This window comes from Leucopleurus acutus (genome assembly GCF_964270905.1).
Source record: "Leucopleurus acutus genome assembly, chromosome: 14".
NCBI classification, from domain to species: Eukaryota; Metazoa; Chordata; class Mammalia; order Artiodactyla; family Delphinidae; genus Leucopleurus; species Leucopleurus acutus.
In genome coordinates, this window is record NC_139156.1 from 31,545,034 (window position 1) to 31,567,219 (window position 22,186).

Below are 22,186 nucleotides of genomic sequence, written 5' to 3' on the forward strand. Positions count from 1 at the left end.
AAGAGCTTTATACTGGGAAATAATATAAATTTTCTGAGGAGAGTCAATTGACTCAATCAAGCCTGAATAAATAAAAGGTATAAATGATTTTTCATAGATGCCCTTTAATCAAAGCTTCTTTTTTCTTTTTTTTTATGAAAATAAAATCTTTATTTTCAGTTATTACCCACCAATAAGAGAAAGTTCACAGTTTTAGCTCTTGACACAAAGTGAACTAGGAGGCAAATTTACATCCATCAGATACAACTAATGGACTAACTTTTAAAATCCAGGCTATCTTGAAAGCTTGCAACATACCAGATATTGCTGTGTATTCTCTAGTGACAGAATGCCAGCAATGGCTGACAATGACTTGTGAAGTGTTTTTAATAGCAGTGTTTTTTTATATGTTGCTAGAAATCAGGAGGTTTATAACACATTCATGTCCAGAAATGGGTTAAGATACTTTAAAGTCTAAACACAATATGTATGAGTGTGTTTAGGAGTATGTATGTTGCAGTCTCAAGAGGGGTCAGTAGTCCATATGGACTAAATTAATACTTGCCTCTGGGTAGCAGGTATGTTTGTAAATATAAAATTATGTTAAACATTAGCACCAGTGCAGAACATGCTCAGCATCATAAGATCCAAAACACCAGCACAAGTTTATCCATCATTAAAAAAACCCAATTACCTCCTTCCTAAAATGTCAAACTAGTAGGTAACTAGATTAATAAATCTAATCCCAATGAATGACTCTTGTACTGTACAATTTCTCTTTTAGAAGTATAGGGGAGAACTAATCAGCTAAACAGACATGTTATGATTTAAAGTCTTAAATCATAAAGTATTTTTAAAACTGGATATTACCATACATAGATAGAAAATTACTAAAAATAGTGACAAAAAAGAGCTTTAAAACTGTAAATAAAACCCCTTTCCTGTTTATCAATAAATGTTGCAGAAGACTTAAAAAAAAAAAGATCCTAGAAAGCCTGTTTATTGATTATTCTCTCCATGTACGTTTTAGTAAGTGGTGATGCTCTTGATCAAGAAATCCATTATTAAACTAATTTTCTAATGGAGGAAGAGGTAAAAGATACTTATCACCTTCTGTGGAATCTATCAACTTAAGACCAAAATTAATAACAATATAGGAACTTCAGAAACAGTAAAATTTGTGGTTTGTATTTCACGGATGGTGCTGCTGTTCCAACCTTATAAAGTAAAGGTGTCTGCAAAGCTTATTTTTTTCTTCAGCGGGAGACTAGATCTCTGATTTCACATTTTCATTTCTCAAAGTGGAAGAAGCTACATTCTCTTCTGAGTCCATAATGAATACAGGTACATGTCTCTTTTGTCAGCTGGTAAATAACAGATATGCATAAAGCCACATAAGGATGGGGTGGGAAGTGTTATGTTGGCGGTTTACAGAGCAAAACGTAACATAGTTGGACTTCCCTGGTGGCACAGTGGTTAAAGAATCCGCCTGCCAATGCAGGGGACACAGGTTTGATCCTTGGTCCGGGACGATCCCACATGCTGCAGAACAACTAAGCCCGTGCGCCACAACTACTGAGCCCACGTGCTGCAACTACTGAAGCCCGCACTCCTAGAGGCCGTGCTCTGCAACAAGAGAAGCCACCGCAATGAGAAGCCCACACACCGCAACGAAGAGTAGCCCCCGCTCACCGCAACTAGAGAAAGCCTGTGTGCAGTAATGAAGACCCGAGGCAGCCAAAAATAAATAAAACAAAAAAACATAGTTTCTTCACTCCCACATACAACAAGAAGCAATCCTTAGAAGGGCACCTCCTTTAGAAACATAACTTTTAATTTTGCCTGGAAGTCAAAGGAATTTTTCTGTGTCATTTTTCAAAGTTTGACAGAAAAGTTGTGAAGCTGATATGGTCACGTGAACTGGTGTGGCAACAGTGACTCTCTAGTACAAGTGGGCAGAAGTGAATGGGATCAGGAAGAAATGTTTTCTTCCATCTGGTGCTCAAGAGGACACATTGCAACATAGATGGTTTCTCTCTCAGGAAACTGTCTCTGAAGGTAAAGTAATTTTAATAAGAAAGTTATACTCAAAGTTAATAATAAAAAGTAAACAAGTTAAAATAAATATAAATTTGGAGTGATCAAAATGTTCTAAAAGTTACTGTGGTGATGGTGGCACAACTCCGTGTATAAAGTAAAAGCTATTGAATTATATGCTTTGGAAGGGCAAATTGTATGGTATACGAATATCACAATAAAGCTACTAAAATAAATATAACTTACAAGTGTTGTATTAGAATCATGAAGAAATATATCCAGGAGTTGTTGAGGTGGATTCAATGCCTTGATATATCTTGTTACTAAGATCTGTATCCCTTCATCATTAAAAACAGTAGTTGTGATTCTTCGTTCAGGAAATAATGCCTTACAATTTTTTTTAAAAATCTGTGCTCTCTCCAAAACATCTATTTGACCTGAAAACTAGAATCGAGTTTAAAACATTTCAACATTGTACTATATTGTCTCCACAGGAAAATATCAAGAACCAACATTCATTTTTGTCAGCTTTGAAATTAACACTTCTTTGATAGTATATATGAAAATAAGTCAATGTAAAACCTACCTTGTTTAGTTCTGGATTACAGGTGGCATATGATATTTGAGGTTCAATAGTAGCAAAAATATTTAAGAAGGTGCATTCTTTTAAATTCTGTCCATTATAATCTTCTTTAGGAGACACATAAGTCTCACTCCAAGTATACCCAAGCAAAACTGGTGGAATATTTACTTGAAATGTTCCACTAATCTGAAAGAGTATATCAGTATAATGGATTCTGCATGATGAAAATAAACATCAGTCAAATATAGTAGAGCTCAGTTCAGTCTTCTCCATTGCAGGAAACAGGCTTGCATGGGTTCACGCTGATTCTACTAATAGGTACTTGCACAAGGATGGTAAGGTTCTCCATGATGATTTGTTCACAGGCAACCTTGACACCCTGGGTCCCTGTCTAATATGTAGTACGTGGAGAAGGCAGAAGTAAGAAAGGGATGAAACAATGAAGCAAGTTAATGGACCAGAATGATAAAAGCTCTTAGAAGATCTAATTTAAGCTCAGAGAAAATGCTAAAAGACCATGATACATTTTGCATTGGGTCTGGAAAGAGGAAAACAAATGTAACAGCAGGAAGGATGACCCAAAGTCCACTGGAAGAGGGAATCTTATGTGTGTGTGTGTGTGTGTGTGCACGCGCATGTTGGGAGGAGATAATTTACAATAATAACTAATAATAATACTAATATAACTAATAGTTATTGAGCACTTACTATGTACAAGGCATTCTGCCAAGTGCTTGATATAGATCATATTATTCAATAAGGTAGACACCGCTCTTATCTCCATTTTATAGATAAGGAAACTGGGGCTCAGAGCATGTAAGTAATTAGTGCGAGATCACAAAACTAATGAGTAGTAGAACCGGGATTACAACCCAGGTTGGTCCACCTTTTTTTTTGCGGTACGCGCGCCTCTCACTGTTGTGGCCTCTCCCGCTGCGGAGCACAGGCTCCGGAAGCGCAGGCTCAGCGGCCATGGCTCACGGGCCCAGCTGCTCCGCGGCATGTGGGATCTTCCCAGACTGGGGCATGAACCCGTGTCCCCTGCATCGGCAGGCGGACCCTCAACCACTGCGCCACCAGGGAAGCCCGGTTGGTCCCCCCTTTGAAGCTCACATTCTTAACTACTTCTCTATCCTAGCATCTGGCCTGAGACTGAGAAACACCTGCAGGGATTTACAAACATAGGAAGCCCTCTACCTCCAACAATTTAAAATCTCCGTTGGTCTTTATTTGCAGCACTTGTATTTTCAACGTGCTCCCTCATGACATCCTGTGATTGCATAATACGCAGACGTTTCTATTCTCCTCCATTCTCTTCTCCTTTCTTACCAACAGTTTTAGGTGGTAACATGACAGCCATGTAGTGACCAAGTCACATAAGTAAAATGCAAGAAGTCTGAGAGGTTTTCTGGGGAAGTGTCTGTTTTCCTGATACAGGCACTGCCCCTTCTTGCTTCACCCCACCTCCTGTCTGCAGCATGAATATGAGGCTGGAGGTGCAATTATGAGGATGAAAGTCACATGATAAGGAGGGTAGAACAGAAAGACAAAAGTAGCTTGGATCCTTGATGATATTCTTGAGCAGATGCACTGGCATCTAGACTTCTTTTTTGTGAGATAAATAGACCTCTTACAACAGCCACTGTTAGTCAGGTTTTCTGCTGCATATGACTGAATACAGTACTAACTGATAGACACATAAATCCTTCTGAGTCAGATGACTTTGTGTGCTTGATAAATGCATCTTTAGGGACTTGATTAAAAGTTATCTCCTCTGTAAATATTCCCTTGATCTTTCATCCTCCTCCTCATTCCCCTCTTACCTACCCCGAACCCCTCTGAACACCCCCTTGCTTCCCTCTCCAAACCAGGAAGGGTAGGGTACTCCTTACTCAGTGTTCTCATAGTACCAATCTCATGCCCCTATCAAAGCCCTACGGCATTACCATGTCGTACTGAAATGGTTTTCTTCTATAGACAGTGAACTCCTTGAGGTAGAAAATTCATTTCTGAATCATCTGTAACTGGCATATCTCTGTAAGTTACAGGGCCCCAGATGAAATCTAGAATGGGGTTTTTATATTTTGCTGGCCATGTAGGCATTTTCTTGCTGCAAAACCCAACAGCAGAGCCCTCTGGGGGTACCACAGACACAGATGCTAATCATCAGTCTCACCATTATCAATAAACAGTGTTTGAGGAGCTGAAACTCCTGGAACCCATGGTTACAAAGCAGTGTCATTAATCAGAATATTTATGAATCTGGTCTTACAAAACTATTATGAGCAAATATGAATGTTGCTTTAAGACCTAAGGCTACCTGTCCTTTTCTTCATCAACAAACACTCTAAAAATACATGAAATAATTTTGTGGGTGTCTCCTATTCCAGAGACAGCTAAAACCTTCAAATACTCCAACACCCATGGGGCAGTTGAATACAGGATCATTTTGACTGACTTATCAACCTGCCAGTCAGAATCTGACTCAAAGACACAGGTATTTCTATCAGCCACAGACAAAAATTCAGAATAATTAGCAAAGAATCATCTTCTATTACCTCAGATTGTTGCAGGAGAGCAGAGAAAGGGAAGACAATGGATCCAAGCCAATTCTTTCTTATATATGAATGACCACTGCAGCTCTTGAAACTGTGATCCTATTAAAATAAATAATTTTTCTATTACTCATTCTATATCATGTGTTGGATAATTTCACACAAACATGTAGGTAAGTATAAAAAATTCTCTTCCTTTTTAAAAAGAAACCAAAGAGTAAATAGAAAAGATTTTTTTTCTCCCTTTAAAAATTTTCTTTAAAAGATAATTGACCGGGCTTCCCTGGTGGCGCAGTGGTTGAGAGTCCGCCTGCCGATGCAGAGGACGCGGGTTTGTGCCCCGGTCCAGGAAGGTCCCACATGCCGCGGAGCGGCTGGGCCCATGAGCCATGGCCGCTGAGCCTGCGCTTCCGGAGCCTGTGCTTCATGACGGGAGAGGCCCCAATAGTGAGAGGCCCGTGTACCGCAAAAAAAAAAAAAAAAAAAAAAAAGATAATTGACCATTTAAAGCAATAATAATGACCTGTTGTGGAGTTTATGACATACATATAAGGAAAATGTATGATAACAGTAACACAAAGCACAGGAGGGGAAATGGTAGTATAGTAATATCCTGTTCTTACACCATATATGAAGTGGCATAATATTATATAAAGATAGACTGTGATAAAGAATATATAATAAAACCTAACACCATACACAAAAATAAACTCAAAATAGATTAAAGACCTAAATGTAAGACCGGACACTATAGAACACTTAGAGGAAAACATAGGAAGAATACTCTTTGATGTAAATCACAGCAAGATCTTTTTTGACCCACCTCCTAGAGTAATGGAAATAAAAACAAAAGGGACCTAATAAAACTTAAAAGCTTTTGCACAACAAAGGAAACTATAAACAAGACCAAAAGACAACCCTCAGAATGGGAGAAAATATTTGCAAATGAATCAACAGACAAACGATTAGTCTCCAAAATATATAAACAGCTCATGCAGCTCAATTTAAAAAAACAAACAACCCAATCCAAAAATGGGCAGAAGACCTAAATAGACATTTCTCCAAAGAAGACATACAGATGGCCAAGAAGCACATGAAAAGCTGCTCAACATCACTAATTATTAGAGAAATGCAAATCAAAACTACAACGAGGTATCACCTCACACCAGTTACAATGGGCATCATCAGAAAATCTACAACCAACAAATGCTGGAGAGGGTGTGGAGAAAAGGGAACCCTCTTGCACTGTTGGTGGGAATGTAAATTGCTACAGCCACTACGGAGAACAGTATGGAGGTTCCTTAAAAAACTAAAAATAGAATTACCATATGATCCAGCAATCCCACTACTGGGCATATACCCAAAGAAAACCATAATTCAAAAAGACACATGTACCCCAATGTTCATTGCAGCACTATTTACAATAGCCAGGTCATGGAAGCAACCTAAATGCCCATCAACAGACGAATGGATGAAGAAGATGTGGTACATGTGTACAATGGAATATTACTCAGCCATAAAAAGGAATGAAACTGGGTCATTTGTTGAGACATGGATGGATCTAGAGACTGTCATACAGAGTGAAGAAAGTCAGAAAGAGAAAAACAAATATCGTATATTAAGGCATATATGTGGAACCTAGAAAAATGGTACAGATGAACCAGTTTGCAGGGCAGCAATAGAGACACAGATGTAGAGAACAAACGTATGGACACCAAGGGGGGGAAAGTGGCGGGGGGGTGGGGTGGGATGAATTGGGCTATTGGGATTGACATATATACATATATACACTGATGTGTATAAAATTGATGACTAATAAGAACCTGCTGTATAAAAAAATAAATAAAATAAAATTCAAAAATTAAGAAAAGTACATGCACCTAATAAAGAGTTACAAAATATATAAAGCAAAAACAGAGCTAAAACATATGACACCAAAAGCAAGTTGATAAATTTGACTTCATCAAAACTTAAAACTTTGCTCTTCAAAAGGCACTGTTGAGAAAATGAAAAGACAAGCTATGTACCGGGAGAAAATATTTGTAAATCATATATCTGATAAAGGATTTGTATACAGAATATGTAAAGAATCCTCAGAACTGAATGATAAGAAAACAAATAACCCAATTTGAAAAATAGACAAAAGATTTGGACAGACACTTCACCAAAGAAGATATTCAGATAGCAAATAAATACATGGAAAAGTGCTCACCATCATTAGTCATCAGGAAATACAAATTAAAACTACAATGAGATACAACCACACGGTTATTAGAGTGGCTAAAATTTTAAGTCTGACCACTTGTCTGTAAGACTGTGAAAGAACTAGAAGTCTCATACATTGCTGGTGGAAATAAAAAATGGTACAGTCACTTTGGAAAAACAGTTTAGCAGTTTCTTAAATGTCTACTTACCATATGATCCAGCCATTTCACTCCTATGTATTTACCCAAGAGAAATGAAAGCATTTGTCCATACAAGGACTTATACACAAATGCTCATAGCAGCTTTATTTATAATAGCCACCCCCAAAGAAAACCCAAATGTCCATCAACAGCTGAATATTTAAACATACAACAGAATGTATGTGTTCAATAGACTACCACTATACAGTAAAAATTAATGAACTAGTTGATAAATAAAACAACTGAGACACATCTCAAAATAATTTTTCTGTGAAAGTTGCCAGACCAAGGGGAAAAAAGTGCATACTGTATGATGCCATTTTTATACAATTCCAGAAAATGTAAACTATAGTTACAGAAAGCAGATCAGTGGTTGCCTGGGGTGGGAGGAAGGAAAGGAAGGAGGGAGGTATTCTAACAGGACAGGGGAAAACCTTTGAGAGTGGTGGATATGTTCATTATCTTGACTTTGATGATGGTTTCATGGGTATATATACGTCAAAACTTGTCAAAGGGGCTTCCCTGGTGGTGCAGTGGTAGAGAGCCCGCCTGCCGATGCAGGGGACACGGGTTCGTGCCCCAGTACAGGAAGATCCCACATGCCGCGGAGCGGCTGGGCCCGTGAGCCATGGCCACTGAGCCTGCGCGTCCGGAGCCTGTGCTCTGCAACGGGAGAGGCCACAACAGTGAGAGGCCCGCGTACCGCAAAAAACAAACAAACAAACAAAAAAAGGACACCAACCTTGTCAAAGTATACACTTTAATTATGTGCAGTTTATTATATGCTAATTATGCCACAATAATCCTATTTTTTAAATTAGAGAAAGTATGTGTAGTAAGAGAAGCAGGGACTAGACATAAATGGGTTTGGCATTTACCACCACAACCAACCCCACTGGCAGTACTCTATGATTCACTCCACTTTTAGCCATTTAAATTTTTCACTTCATCAACAAAAGTGCTGAAATGGGGGAATATAGGAAAGGTGTTAGAGAATAGCTCTTAGGACAGGCATGTTGCTCGTTTAAGACTAGTACAGGCAACATCCCTCTCTTTAGCACTAGTATGTACTTATATCCACTCAATTTTTTTGTTTGTAATTAGGGAAGGTGAGAGCAGTTGGGCTGAGTTTAGGAAGCAAGGTGAAGAGAAAGGACAATGAGGACATGGAAAGGGTTGGTGTGCACTGTACCCCACTAGGTCCCTTGTCCTGGGTTTGACCCCTGATGATTAGGGTCGGCGGCTGGAGAAGCTCTTCTACTGTGAGATTTTGTGTACCAACACTATTGCTTTAAGATCTAGATATATAATATGTAGTATGAATTCAGAGAAAATAGGGCCATTCTTCCCATGTTTGTGCAGAATCCAGTGCCTCTTGGGTATTCTGAAGTTTCATAGCTTTGGGCTCAAGGATAATTGGGGAGATAATACCCTTGGCACAGATGATGGCATCCTAATCAGGGGCAATGTCAACAGTGGTGGTGGTGAGATTCTTTTAAGTGGCTTTGAGAGCTGTGGAGCCTGAATCAAAAGAACACACACACACTGTTGAAATGGGAAGGATGACTATAGCTAACAGTCATGTTCAGGCACATATATGAGGACTACTTGGAGGCTTCCAGAAAATTTTCGGAGGGACTGGTGGAGGTTCTGTGAGTAGAGGGTGGAACAAGAGTAAGACCTTAGATTATTTATGTTAATGTGACTTCTTTTAAATCCATAAACTCAGAATTTCTGTTAATATTAAAGTTATACACTATTATCTGGGCTGAAGTAAGGAGATAGGATAAAAGAAGGGAGATAAAAAGGGTAATTTATTATAGCTTTCCTCACACACTATCTTGCTTTCTGCTTCATTTTTTACCTTTCCACCATCCACCTCTGCCTTGCTGCCGTAATTATGGATCATGTTGGCTTACTGCCAAGAAATAATGGTATCAGTTAGGTTGCCATGGCCCGTTCCTTAGAAAATTCATCTGATGGTCCACTTGTAGATAGTCTAGGTTAGAAATGTAAAAACCTTGCAAAAGAAAATGCAGTATATTCTGGCTCCCATTTTAATCTGATCTCTCTCTTCTAAGAAGAACAAATGCCAGGGAGTCCAGGGTCATAATAGACAATTTTGAGATTCTAGTGATCATATGCAACTGTTAAGAATATCAAGAAAGCCATGGTATTCAATTTCCAAGCCCTGGGATTGTTGTTGCTATTTACCTGAATCTGGGGAAGGGCCGAAGTTTGAAAAAAGCTGCCAATACCCCAGATTCCTGCCTTCAGTTCATAACCACTGCTTTTGGATATCTTGCTACATGTCAGTAAACAATGTAAAGCATCTTAATGTATATACCTTTATCATAGTAAATATGCTCAGTGCAGCAAACTTTAAAAATACGCTAAAGCTTGGCTACCAGGAAGTTCACATGTAAATGTAACGTTCAATTGCAGAAATCTACTTTTCCCAAATTCTTGGTATATTTATCTCTCCTCCTCTTATATGTGGTTTATGATCCCTGTTATTTTATTTTATTTATTTATTTTTTGCAGTACACGGGCCTCTCACTGTTGTGGCCTCTCCCGTTGCGGAGCACAGGCTCCAGATGCACAGGCTCAGCGGCCATGGCTCACGGGCCCAGCCGCTCCATGGCATGTGGGATCTTCCCGGACCGGGGCACGAACCCGTGTCCCCTGCATCGGCAGGCGGACTCTCAACCACTGTGCCACCAGGGAAGCCCGATCCCTGTTATTTTTGAATTGACTTGTCATATGTTTGATTTTATTTCAAGTTGCCCCATATCCTTTTTAGAAAATGTTGGAAATAGATACTGTATCTAAAATCAAATTTACAAATATGTTAATAGACTTCATTCAGTCTGAACTTATATTTCAACATTGATTATTATAATTATTTTACTTTACCTCATGTTTTTCAATAATCATTTCATCAAAAATGTTGATATATATATTATCTTTTATTTTAGATAAGCTTGAGATGCTATAATCATGTCCTGGTAAGCTGTAAATAAGAAAAACATATTTAAATGCTTAATTGATTTTATAAAAGCATTATTCATAAAGGACTATAAAATTGCCTGCATTATTTTGTTTTATAAAGTATAAGATAAGAAAATCTATGTGCTTTCAGGACAACTGCTATCTTTCATTAAAGCCAGTATCAAAATATCTACAAACAATAAATGCTGGAGAGGGTGTGGAGAAAAGGGAACCCTCTTGCACTGTTGGTGGGAATGTAAATTGGTACAACCACTATGGAGAACAGTATGGAGGTTCCTTAAAAAACTAAAAATAGAACTATCAAATGATCTAGCAATCCCACTCCTGGGCATATACCCATAGAAAACTCTAATTGAAAAAGATACATGCACCCCAATGTTCATTGCAGAACTATTTACAATAGCCAGGATGTGGAAGCAACCTAAGTGTCCATCGACAGATGAATGGATAAAGAAGATGTGGCACATATATACAATGGAGTATTACTCAGCCATAAAAAGAAACGAAATTGAGTTATTTGTAGTGAGGTGGTTGGGCCTAGAGTCTGTCTTACAGAGTGAAGTAAGTCAGAAAGAGAAAAACAAATACCATATGCTAACACATATATATGGAATCTAAAAAAAAAAAAAGTTATGAAGAACCTAGGGGCAGGACGGGAATAAAGACGCAGACTTACTAGAGAATGGACTTGAGGACATGGGGAGGGGGAAGGGTAAGCTGAGACAAAGTGAGAGAGTGGCATGGACATATATACACTACTAAATGTAAAATCGATAGCTAGTGGGAAGCAGCCGCATAGCACAGGGAGATCAGCTCGGTGCTTTGTGACCACCTAGAGGGGTGGGATAGGGAGGGTGGGAGGGAGCGAGATGCAAGAGGGAAGAGATATGGGGATAGATGTATATGTATAGCTGATTCACTTTCTTATAAAGCAGAAATAAAACAGCATTGTAAAGCAATTATACTCCAATAAAGATGTTAAAAAAAAAAAGTCAGAGGGATGCCATCAAAAAACCATGCAAATAGTCAAGAACCATATGATCTGCAGAAATTGAGGGAGATGAACAAGATTGGCAAGAGAAGGGGGTAAGGGCGCCAGGAAAAGAGAAAGGACTTTGATAACAGATGTAGTTGACAGTTCTTTATATTCCTTTTACCCGAGGGAGAGCTAAAGATGTATAGGAAGTAACAACTGAAACTTGCTAATTGAGTTTAAAGAACAATTTTAAGTTCTACATTTTAAATCTGTCTTGATCAGTGCACTTTATTTTCAATTACAAAAGCCTATTTATATAGCTTTAGCATCAAATATGAACCTTGAGAAAGAAAAGAGCCGGAGATCCCACTTCCTGATTTCAAAATACATATTTTACGAAGTTACAGTAATTGAAACAGTCTGGCCTAAAAACAGACATATAGACCAGTGGTACAGAATAGAGAGCCTAGATACAAATCCTTGCATCTATGTCAGGTCAACCGATCTTTGACAAGGGTGCCAAGACTACTCAATGAAGAAAGGACAATCTCTTCAACAAATGGTGTTGGTAAAACTATGTGCAAAAGGATCAAATTGGAGGGAGGAGATATGGGGATGTATGTATACGTATAGCTGATTCACTTTGTTATACAGCAGAAACTAACACACCATTGTAAAGCAATTATACTCCAATAAAGATGTTAATAAAAAAAGAATCAAATTTGATCTTTATCTTATACCATACACAAAATTCAACTCAAAATGAATTGAATATTTAAAATGTAAGACCTGAAACTATAAAGCTTCTAGAAGAAAATACAGGGGAAAAGTTTCATGACATAGGTTGTGGCAATAATTTCATGGACATGATAACAAAGCACAGGCAACAAAAGCAAAAATAAAAAAGTGGAACTATATCAAGCTGTAAACCTTCTGCACAGCAAAGGAAATAATCGTCAGAGTACAAGGTCAACTTATGGAATGGGAGAAAATATTTGCAAACCATATATATTATAAGGGGGTTCATCTCCAACATACATAAAGAGCTCATACAACTGAATAGTAAAAAAGCTAATAATCTGATTTTAAAATGTACTAAAACTTGAATGGACATTTTCCAAAAATGACATACAAATGGCTAATAGATACATGGAAAAATGCTCAAAATTACTAATAATAAAACACTCAGTAATAATCAGGGAAATTCAAAGCTACAATGAGATATCACTTCACAATTGTTAGGATGGCTATTATCAAAAAAAATAAAATAAAGTAACAAGTGCTGGTGAAGGTGTGTAAAATTGCAACTCCTGCACACAGTTGGTGGGAATGTAAAATGGTGCAGCTGCTATGGAAAACGTTATGCAGGTTCCTCAAAAAATTAAAAATAGAACTGATACCATATGATCTAGCAATCCCATTTCTAGGTATTTATCCAAAAGAACTGAATCAGAATATCAAAGAGATGTTAGCACTCTTATGTTCATTGCAGCACTATTCACAACAGTATGGAAGCATGCTAAATGCCTGTTGACAGATGAATGGATAAAGGAAATGTGGTATATATATGGAATACTGCTCACCCTTTAAAAAGAAGGAAATTCTGCAATATGTGGCAGCATGGATGAATCTTGAGGACATTATACTAAATGAAATAAACCAGTCATAAAAAGACTGCATGATTCCACCTATATGTGGCACCTAAAGGAGTCAAATTCATAGAGTCAAAGAGCAGAATGGTGGTCACCAGGGGCTGGGGGGAGGGGGAAATGGGAAGTTACTAATCAACAAGGCGTAAAACTTCAGGGAAGCAAGAAGAATAAGCTCTAGATCTGCTGTACAACCTTTTACCTACATTCAGCAGTAGTATATTGCACACTTAAAAGTTTGTTCAAAGGGTAGATGTCATGTTAAGTGTTCTTTCCACATTCAAAAAGTCAGTAGACGTTGAGTAAGGCAAACTACCCTCTGTAACAGTGGCTCACGTGATTGTGGGGGAAGGCAAGCCCCAAATGTGCAGGGCAAGCCGGCAGCCTGGAAGCCCAGGGGAGCGCTGCAGTTCAAGTCTGAAGCCAGTGTGCTGGCAGAATTCCGTCTTCCTCAGTGGGGTAAGTCTTTTCTCTGTTAAGCCTCCAACCAATTGGATGAGGCACACCCCTATTACAGAGGGTAAAGAGAGCCAAACAGACACGCACGCGCGCACACACACACACACACCCTGTTCTGCTTTTATGGAGAACCCTGAAATGCAATGACACTCTGGAAAAGGTAAAACTATGGTGGCAGTGAAAGGATCAGTGGTTGCCAGAGGTTCCAGGGGAAGGATGAACGGATAAATGGGTGAAGCGCAGGGCATTTTTAGGGCAGTGAAACTATGCTGTATGATACTACAGTGGTGGATACATGTCATTACACATTTGTCAAAACCCGTAGAATGTACAACACAAAGAGTGAACCCTAATGTAAATTGTGGACTTTGATAATGTGTCAGCATTGGTCCATTGATTGTAACAAATGTACCACACTGACACTTTAGGGAGGCTGTGTGTGCGTGTTGTAGGGAGAGGATGTATAAGAACTCTGTGCTTTCTGCTCAGTTTTACTGTGAACCTAAACTGCTCTAAAAATTAAAGCCTATCGATTTGTTTAAAATGGAAAAAAAAAAAAGAAACTCAATCTCATTAGAAATCCAGGAATGTAAATTAAACCACAACAAGAATATCACTTTAGATCCACTGTATTAGAAACATTAATTTTAAAAATACAAAATATTATTGAAGATGTGGCACAATAGGAACTTTTATATCGCTGTCGGGAGTATGTTTTGGCACAATCACTTTAGAAAAAACTTTGGCATTAGCTAGTAAAGTTGAAGCAATCGCACTCCTGGATACAGATCCTAAAGTAAAGGGTCTCAAAGTGTCCCCTGACTAGGAGCATCAGTAACACCTGAGAACTTGTTAGAAATGGAATTATGTATCAGAGCTACTGGACTAGAAACTATGGAGTTGGGCCCAGCAATCCGTTTAAAGAAGCTGTACAGGTGATTTCAGTGCACAAAATACTTTGAGAACTACTGTCTTAAAAAGAAACTCTTACATGTGTATTCCAGATGACAAGTACAAGAATGTTCAGAGCAATACTATTTACAATAGCAAAACATTAAAACCAGGCAAATCTGCATCAACAGGATAAAGTATAAATAAATTATGGCATTTTAATACAGTGGAATACTATACAGAAGTGAAAATAAAGGAAGGAAGGAAAAGGTACAAGTATGAATATGGATAAATCGCTCAAAATAAGAGTAAAGAAACAGATTGCAAAAGATCATTCAATTTACATAAAGTTGGAAAACATCCCAGGTAAATAGAACATAGCTAGGGATAAATACCTATGATTTAAAGTCATAAAGAGAGGGAATGATAAACAAATTCATGGTTGGTTACCTCTGGGGAGAAAGAAAGGGGATACAAATAGTTATTGGCACAGTGGAGCCTTCAAAAATATTGCTAATACTCCATTTTTTAAGCTAGATGGTAGATACACAGGTATTCATTTTATCATTTTTCCTCAGAACTTACATTTACATTATATATATTAATATCTATGTAAGAAATACTTCATAATTTAAAAAGTTAAAAATTAAGCCTATATCCATCATTATTTTCAATAAACAGCTCAAGAAAATAATTTTGTTACTGCTCTATTTTAGAAGCTGAGGAAAAATGGACTCCAACTTACATAAAATCTACTTTAATTTCTTCATTCCAGCATGGATGAGATCCACTTGCAACACTGGTTTGGTACACAGTGTGCTGAAAGGAAACTTCCACAAAGGGGTGCACAGTATCCTGAAACACATAATTAACACGACTAGATTTTTGTAATATTTTATATAGCTGATAAAAGGTAGAAATTAGTTACTGGCTGATAACTGGATGGCTTACTTTTTCCAGTTTTTCAAACAACCATTATTCATTCATTCATTCAATTAACATTTCTTCAACCTATTCAATATCAGGTACTACTTTGCTAGGATCCAAAAATAAATGGAAATCCTTAAGGATTTTTATCTTAAGTCTATCAGGAGAAAATAAACAGGTAAACAAATAATTGCAATGAAATGTAAGAAATATATTCAAGGTATAATAGTAACTCAGGAGAGAGAATGATTAACTCTCTGGGGTGAGGACAAGGAGAACTTCACAGAGAAAACATTGCTTGGGCTTGAGCTTTGAAACATTAAATAGTAGTTCATGTGGCCAGTAACATGGAGGTATGGTGGCCATTCCAGGCAAAGGAAAGGGCATATACGGAGGCCTTCTAGAACAAGTAGTAGTATGATATGATACCGCTGTGGGCTGATGAGAAATGTGGCTGATTGGTATGTAAGAACCAGACCATCACAGAGTGGTAGCCGTTCTAAGGAGCTACCATTGTAAGGAGCTTGCACCTTATTCTATAGACCCTGAGAGCGGGGTAGCAGAGAATGAAATAGTTAGAATTACATTTTATAAAGAGCACCTTCACTGTGTTATGGAGAGTAAACTAGAATTAGATGGATAGTCCAGTTAGGGGCCAGTTGCAATTCAGGGAAAACATGATCAAAACGGCACTTTATAGAAGTGTTAAATACTTACCTCATTTAAGATCTCATCTGAGGTTACGGATTTGATTGTTTCTTTATGTCTGAGGCGAGACATGGATGATACCAAATAAGTAGGCATATCCAAGGCTCTTCTGAAAAACAGTATAGAGATAGGCACTTTAATTAATTTTAATATTAGTTTTGGTGGGAGTAGCTGGCTTTTTGCTTATGCTTATAGAGGTATATAAGTCAGCTACCCTGGATCTTATAGAGTTTGCTTTGGATCTTCATAACATAGGTGGTTAGAGATAAATATGTGACAATCACTACTCTGAAAGGGTAGCTCCTAAATGCTGAACTAGGGATTGGAACCAGTCTGTGACAGAGTTTTCACTGACCCTCAGCAAAAGGAAAAAAATAGAGCAAGTAATACTTTGAGACTATATTCTTCCTATTTTTGGTGTTACAATATTCTTTCTTTTACAAATTGATTATTATAGAAAATGGTGGTAATTTTATAATGTCCTTATTTCACAAAACAGCCTTGAAATGTGCATTTGTTTTGAGAATATCAATTCTATCATAAATAAAGTCATATTTTATAATATAAAACACAGGCAAAACCTTTAAGAGGTTTTAACTATAGATTCGTAGCTAGTAAGCAAAATATTTTTCATATGTAGAGTTCATGGGATGTGGTAAACATAAAATAAGCAAGTAGAGCACATAAGTGTTAAATGTAGACAGAGAGGGTTGATCAGTATTCCTGAGGTACCTGGGCACTAAATATTCACAATACATAAATTATACATGAGATTAAATATATGAAACACTGGAAATTCGGGTTATACTAAATATTCATGAGTATTTAATATTCATGATGCCTTAATTTGGCCACTCTGACCCTACATATCCTCTGCCCAAGAAACGCAAATAAAACACACTGCGTGCCTGCAGAAGAGATAGGTAAGATTTGATTTTTGTAGAAGTCACCTAAAATGATAAATCCAAAATGGAGCTTACTCTCTCCTGTAGTCTATATACTTCCAATACTGTGAGGGGACAGTGGCAGAGAACAGTGTAATTAGCAATAGCAGCTTAAGTTTTCACAATAGGGAATAGGGACAGAAGGTATTTATTTGATATAGCACCCAAAAATATACATGTTAAAGGTACTTCGGGCATCTCAAACTTCTGAAAATTTGTAATACACAGCAATGACAGTAAGTTTGACTATCCAAATGAAGATTTCAACTTTCATTTAGTTTCTGCATTAATAAAGTGCAAAGTTTTTTTGTTTGTTTGTTTTGTTTGTTTGTTTTGTTTTTTGTTTTTTGTGTTTTTTTACGAGGGCCTCTCACTGTTGTGGCCTCTCCCGTTGCAGAGCACAGGCTCCGGACGCGCAGGCTCAGCGGCCATGGCTCATGGGCCCAGCTGCTCTGCGGCATGTGGGATCTTCCCGGACCGGGGCACGAACCCGTGTCCCCTGCATCGGCAAGCGGACTCTCAACAGGTGCGCCACCAGGGAAGCCCCAAGTGCAAAGTTTTATTAAGAAGACAGTATAGAAATTTACATTTAAGACATCTTTTGCAACTCCAAAAATTGGCGCAATTGCCTTACCTATTAACTATTGCTTTCCTTGTAGGAATATTATAAGCCCTCAATATTCTGACAAGAATCGTAATATCTCCGTCACAGATAGTCTGTGCTGCCACTTTTTTCCTTTCTTGCCTCTGAGGCTTTAACTTTCTTCGTCGTTCAAGAAGCTTACAAACTGCACGTGTCAACTGGCTAAAGAGTAAAAAATGATCAATCACATAGATACAAGATAACTTAAAATTTGAAATATATCAATTTTTTAAATTAATTATTATAAATAAGGCCATTATTCTGAACCATGTTCTCTCCATTGTGGAGGGGAGACAGAGTTGTCTTAGACCCAAGGAAAGAATCTTTTTCTGAGTATAGAAGAGATACTATGTTAAGAGAGAATGTGATTGCTCCACGTAATTTGGGTGTATGGTCCAAGAAGAAACAAGGGCGTGGAGAGGTAATTCCATGAAACATGATGTTATATCAAAGGATTATTCATTTTTTAGGAATCGTTCTCTTGAAAGTGGTTAGATACTCAACTTTTCTACATGGTTCTGAATAGGAGTTAGTTATATGTGCTCCCAACCCTGGCAACACAAATCTATGCAATTATAGCTTTATGGTCACACCTATTTTCCTCCAAAGACTGAAAATAAAACACAGACTTCAGGCTATACTACAAAGCTATAGTCATCAAAACAGTATGGTACTGGCACAAAAGTAGAAATATAGATCAATGTAACAGGATAGAAAGCCCAGAAATAAACCCACACACCTATGGTCAATTAATCTATAAATATGACAAAGAAGGCAAGACTATACAATGGAGGAAAGAAAGTCTCTTCAACAAACCGTGCTGAGAAAACTGGACAGCTACATTTAAAACAAATGAAAGTGGAACATTCTTTAACACCATGCACAAAAATAAACTCAAAATGGATTAAAGACCTAAATATGAGACCAGACACTATAAAACTCTTAGAGGAAAACACAGGCAGAACACTCTCTGACATAAATCACAGCAATATCTTTTTCAATCCATCTCCCAGAGTAATGGAAATAAAAACACACATAAACAAATGGGGCCTAATTAAACTCAAAAACTTTTGCACAGCAAAGGAAACCATAAACAAAATGAAAAGACAACCCACAGAATGGGAGAAAATATTTGCAAATAATGTGACTGACAAGGGATTAGTCTCCAAAATTTACAAACAGCTCATGTGGCTTAATATCATCAAAACAAACAACCCAATCAAAAAATGGGCAGCATACCTAAATAGACATTTCTGCAAAGAAGACATACAGATGGCCAAGAGGCACATGAAAAGATGTTCAACAACACTAATTATTAAAGAAATGCAAATCAAAACTACAATGAGATATCACCTCACATCAGTCAGAATGGCTATCATCAAAAAATCCACAAATGGGCTTCCCTGGTGGCACAGTGGTTAAGAATCTGCCTGCCAATGCAGGGGACACACGTTCGAGCCCTGGGCTGGGAAGATGCCACATGCCGCGGAGCAGCTAAGCCTGTGTGCCACAACTACTGAGCCTGCACTCTAGAGCCCACGAGCCACAACTACTGAAGTCCACATGCCTAGAGCCTGTGCTCTGCAACAAGGGAAGCCACTGCAATGAGAAGCCTGCGTACCGCAACAAAGAGTAGCCCCTGCTCGCCCCAACTAGAGAAAGCCCGTGCACAGCAACGAAGACCCAATGCAGCCAAAAATAAATAAATAATTTATTACTTAAAAAAAAAATCCACAAACAATAAATGCTGGAAAGGGTGTGGAGAAAAGGGAACCCTCTTGCACTGTTGGTGGGAATGTAAATTGATAGTGTCACTATGGAAAACAGTATGGCGGTTCCTTAAAAAACTAAAAATAGAACTACCATATGACCTAGCAATCCCACTATTGGGCATATACCCAGAGAAAACCATAATTCAAAAATACACATGCACCCCAATGTTCACAGCAGCACTATTTACAATAGCCAGGACATGGAAGCAACCTAAATGTCCATCAACAGAGGAATGGATAAAGAAGATGTGGTACATATATACAATGGAATATTACTCAGCCATAAAAAGGAACAAAATTGGGTTATTTGTAGAGATGTGGATGGACCTAGAGAGTGTCATACAGAGTGAAGTTAAGTCAAAAGAGAGAAACAAATATCATATATTAACACGTATATGTGGAATCTAGAAAAATGGTATGGATGATCTTATTTGCAAAGCAGAAATAGAGACACAGATGTAGAGAAGAAACTATGGATACCAAGGGGGAAAGCAGGAGTGGGAGGAATTGGGAGATTGGGATTGACACAAACACACTATTGATACTATGTATAAAATAGATAACTAATAAGAATATGCTGTATAGCACAGGGAACTCTACTTAATGCACTGTGGTGACCTAAATGGGAAGGAAATCCAAAAAAGATGGGATATATGTATATGTATAGCCAATTCATTTTGCTGTACAGTAGAAACTAACACAACATTGTAAAGCAACTATACTCCAATAAAAATTAATTTAAAAAAAAGATGTTCAATATTGCTAATTATTAGAGAAATGCAAATCAAAACCTCAATGAGATATCACCTCACACCAGTCAGAATGGCTATCATCAAAAAATCCATAAGCAATAAACGCTGGAGAGGGTGTGGAGAGAAGGGAACCCTCCTACACTGTTGGTGGAAATGTAAATTGGTGCAGCCACTATGGAGAATGGTATGGAGGTTCCTTAAGAAACTAAAAATAGAGCTACCATATAAACCTGCAACCCAACTCCTGGGCATACACCTGGAGAAAAACATGGTCCAAAAGGATACATTCATCCCAATGTTCATTGCAGTGCTGTTTACAATAGCCAAGACATGGAAGCAACCTAAACATCCACTGACAGAAGAATGGTTAAAGAAGATGTGGTACATATATACAATGGAATATTAGCCATTAAAAAGAATGAAATAATGCCATTGCAGTAACATGGATGGACCTAGAGATTGTCATACTGTGTGAAGTGAGACAGAGAAATAGAACTATCATATGATATCACTTATATGCAGAATCTAAAAAAAAAGATACAAATAAACTTATTTACAAAACAGAAACAGACTCACAGACTTAGAGAACGAACTTATGGTTACCTGGGGGAAGGGAGGGGAGGAGGCATAGTTAGGGAGTTTGGGATTGACATGTACACACTGCTATATTTAAAATGGATAACCAACAAGGACCTATTGTATAGCACAGGGAACTTTTGCTCAATATTCTGTAACAATCTGACTGGGAAAAGAATTTGAAAAAGAATAGATACATGTATATGTATAACTGAATCACTTTGTTGTACACCTGAAACTAACACAACATTGTTAATCAACTATACTCCAATAAAAAATAAAAAGTTTAAAAAAATAAATTTTCATCATTGACACACACACACTACTATATACAAAATAGATAGCTAATAAGGACCTACTGTATAGCACAGAGAACTCTGCTCAACACTCTGTAATGGCCTATATGGGAAAAGAGTCTAAAAAAGAGTCGACATATGTATATGTATAACAGATTCCCTTTGCTGGACACCTGCAACTAACACAACATTGTAAATCAACTCTACCCCAGTAAAAATTTTATTTTTAAAAATTTATTTATTTTTGGCTGTGTTGGGTCTTCGTTGCTGCACATGGGCTTTCTCTAGTTGCGGCGAGCAGTGGCTACTCTTCTTACAGTGCGTGGGCTCCTCATTGCAGTGGCTTCTCTTGTTGCAGAGCACAGGCCCTAGGCGCACAGGCTTCAGTAGCTGTGGTGTGTGGTCTCAGTAGTTGTAGCAGCCGGGCTTAGTTGCTCCGCGGCATGTGGGATCTTCCCGGACCAGGGCTCTAACCTGTGTCCCCTGCATTGGCAGGCGGATTCTTAACCACTGCACCACCAGGGAAGTCCCTACCCCAGTAAAAATTTTTTAAAAGTAAGTTTTCATTTAAAAAATGTGCCCATGAAAGAATTACTTCAAGGTATATTTTAGAATAGAACACCCCCCTCAAAAAAAATAGACTTCAGCATCCTACACCAATTAAAACCTTATTATTAATACTAAGAATCTGCAAGTGGCCCCAGGGCGGTTTCCCCAAACGCAGCATCCCTAATTCCTGCTCCCACCCTTAAGTTTCCCAGATAGGACAGTATGAGAACTGAGTTACTTCAGCCAAAGGCTCCCCCAACTGCTGCCTGTGGATCACAGAGCCCTTATATGGCTGAGGATTCCGTTTTGAAAGGGAGAGATTACAGGCTTAGTGTGTGGTGCTACCAGCAATGACTTTTCCAGTAGCAGTCTCGGGACAGGGAAATCTTAGGGCAAAACTAATTTGGGACAAAGGTATTTCTTTTTTTTTTTTTCTTTTCTTTCTTGCCCTAAAAAGTATCAATAAGGAGAGG

At 38.0% G+C, this 22,186-nt stretch overlaps 1 protein-coding gene across 1 annotated transcript in view; it reads right to left on the reverse strand.

The window, feature by feature from the left end:
* Positions 1–22,186, reverse strand: part of CC2D2B (coiled-coil and C2 domain containing 2B) — a gene marked incomplete at both ends in the record, with an annotated part of 92,566 nt that overhangs the window by 14,854 nt on the left and 55,526 nt on the right. The window contains 7 exons of the mRNA XM_082854110.1: positions 2,263–2,460; positions 2,603–2,785; positions 5,158–5,256; positions 10,476–10,572; positions 15,292–15,401; positions 16,191–16,287; positions 17,760–17,930. Coding sequence (XP_082710236.1) covers positions 2,263–2,460; positions 2,603–2,785; positions 5,158–5,256; positions 10,476–10,572; positions 15,292–15,401; positions 16,191–16,287; positions 17,760–17,930 — 955 coding nt within the window. The remainder of the gene's footprint in view (positions 1–2,262; positions 2,461–2,602; positions 2,786–5,157; positions 5,257–10,475; positions 10,573–15,291; positions 15,402–16,190; positions 16,288–17,759; positions 17,931–22,186) is intronic.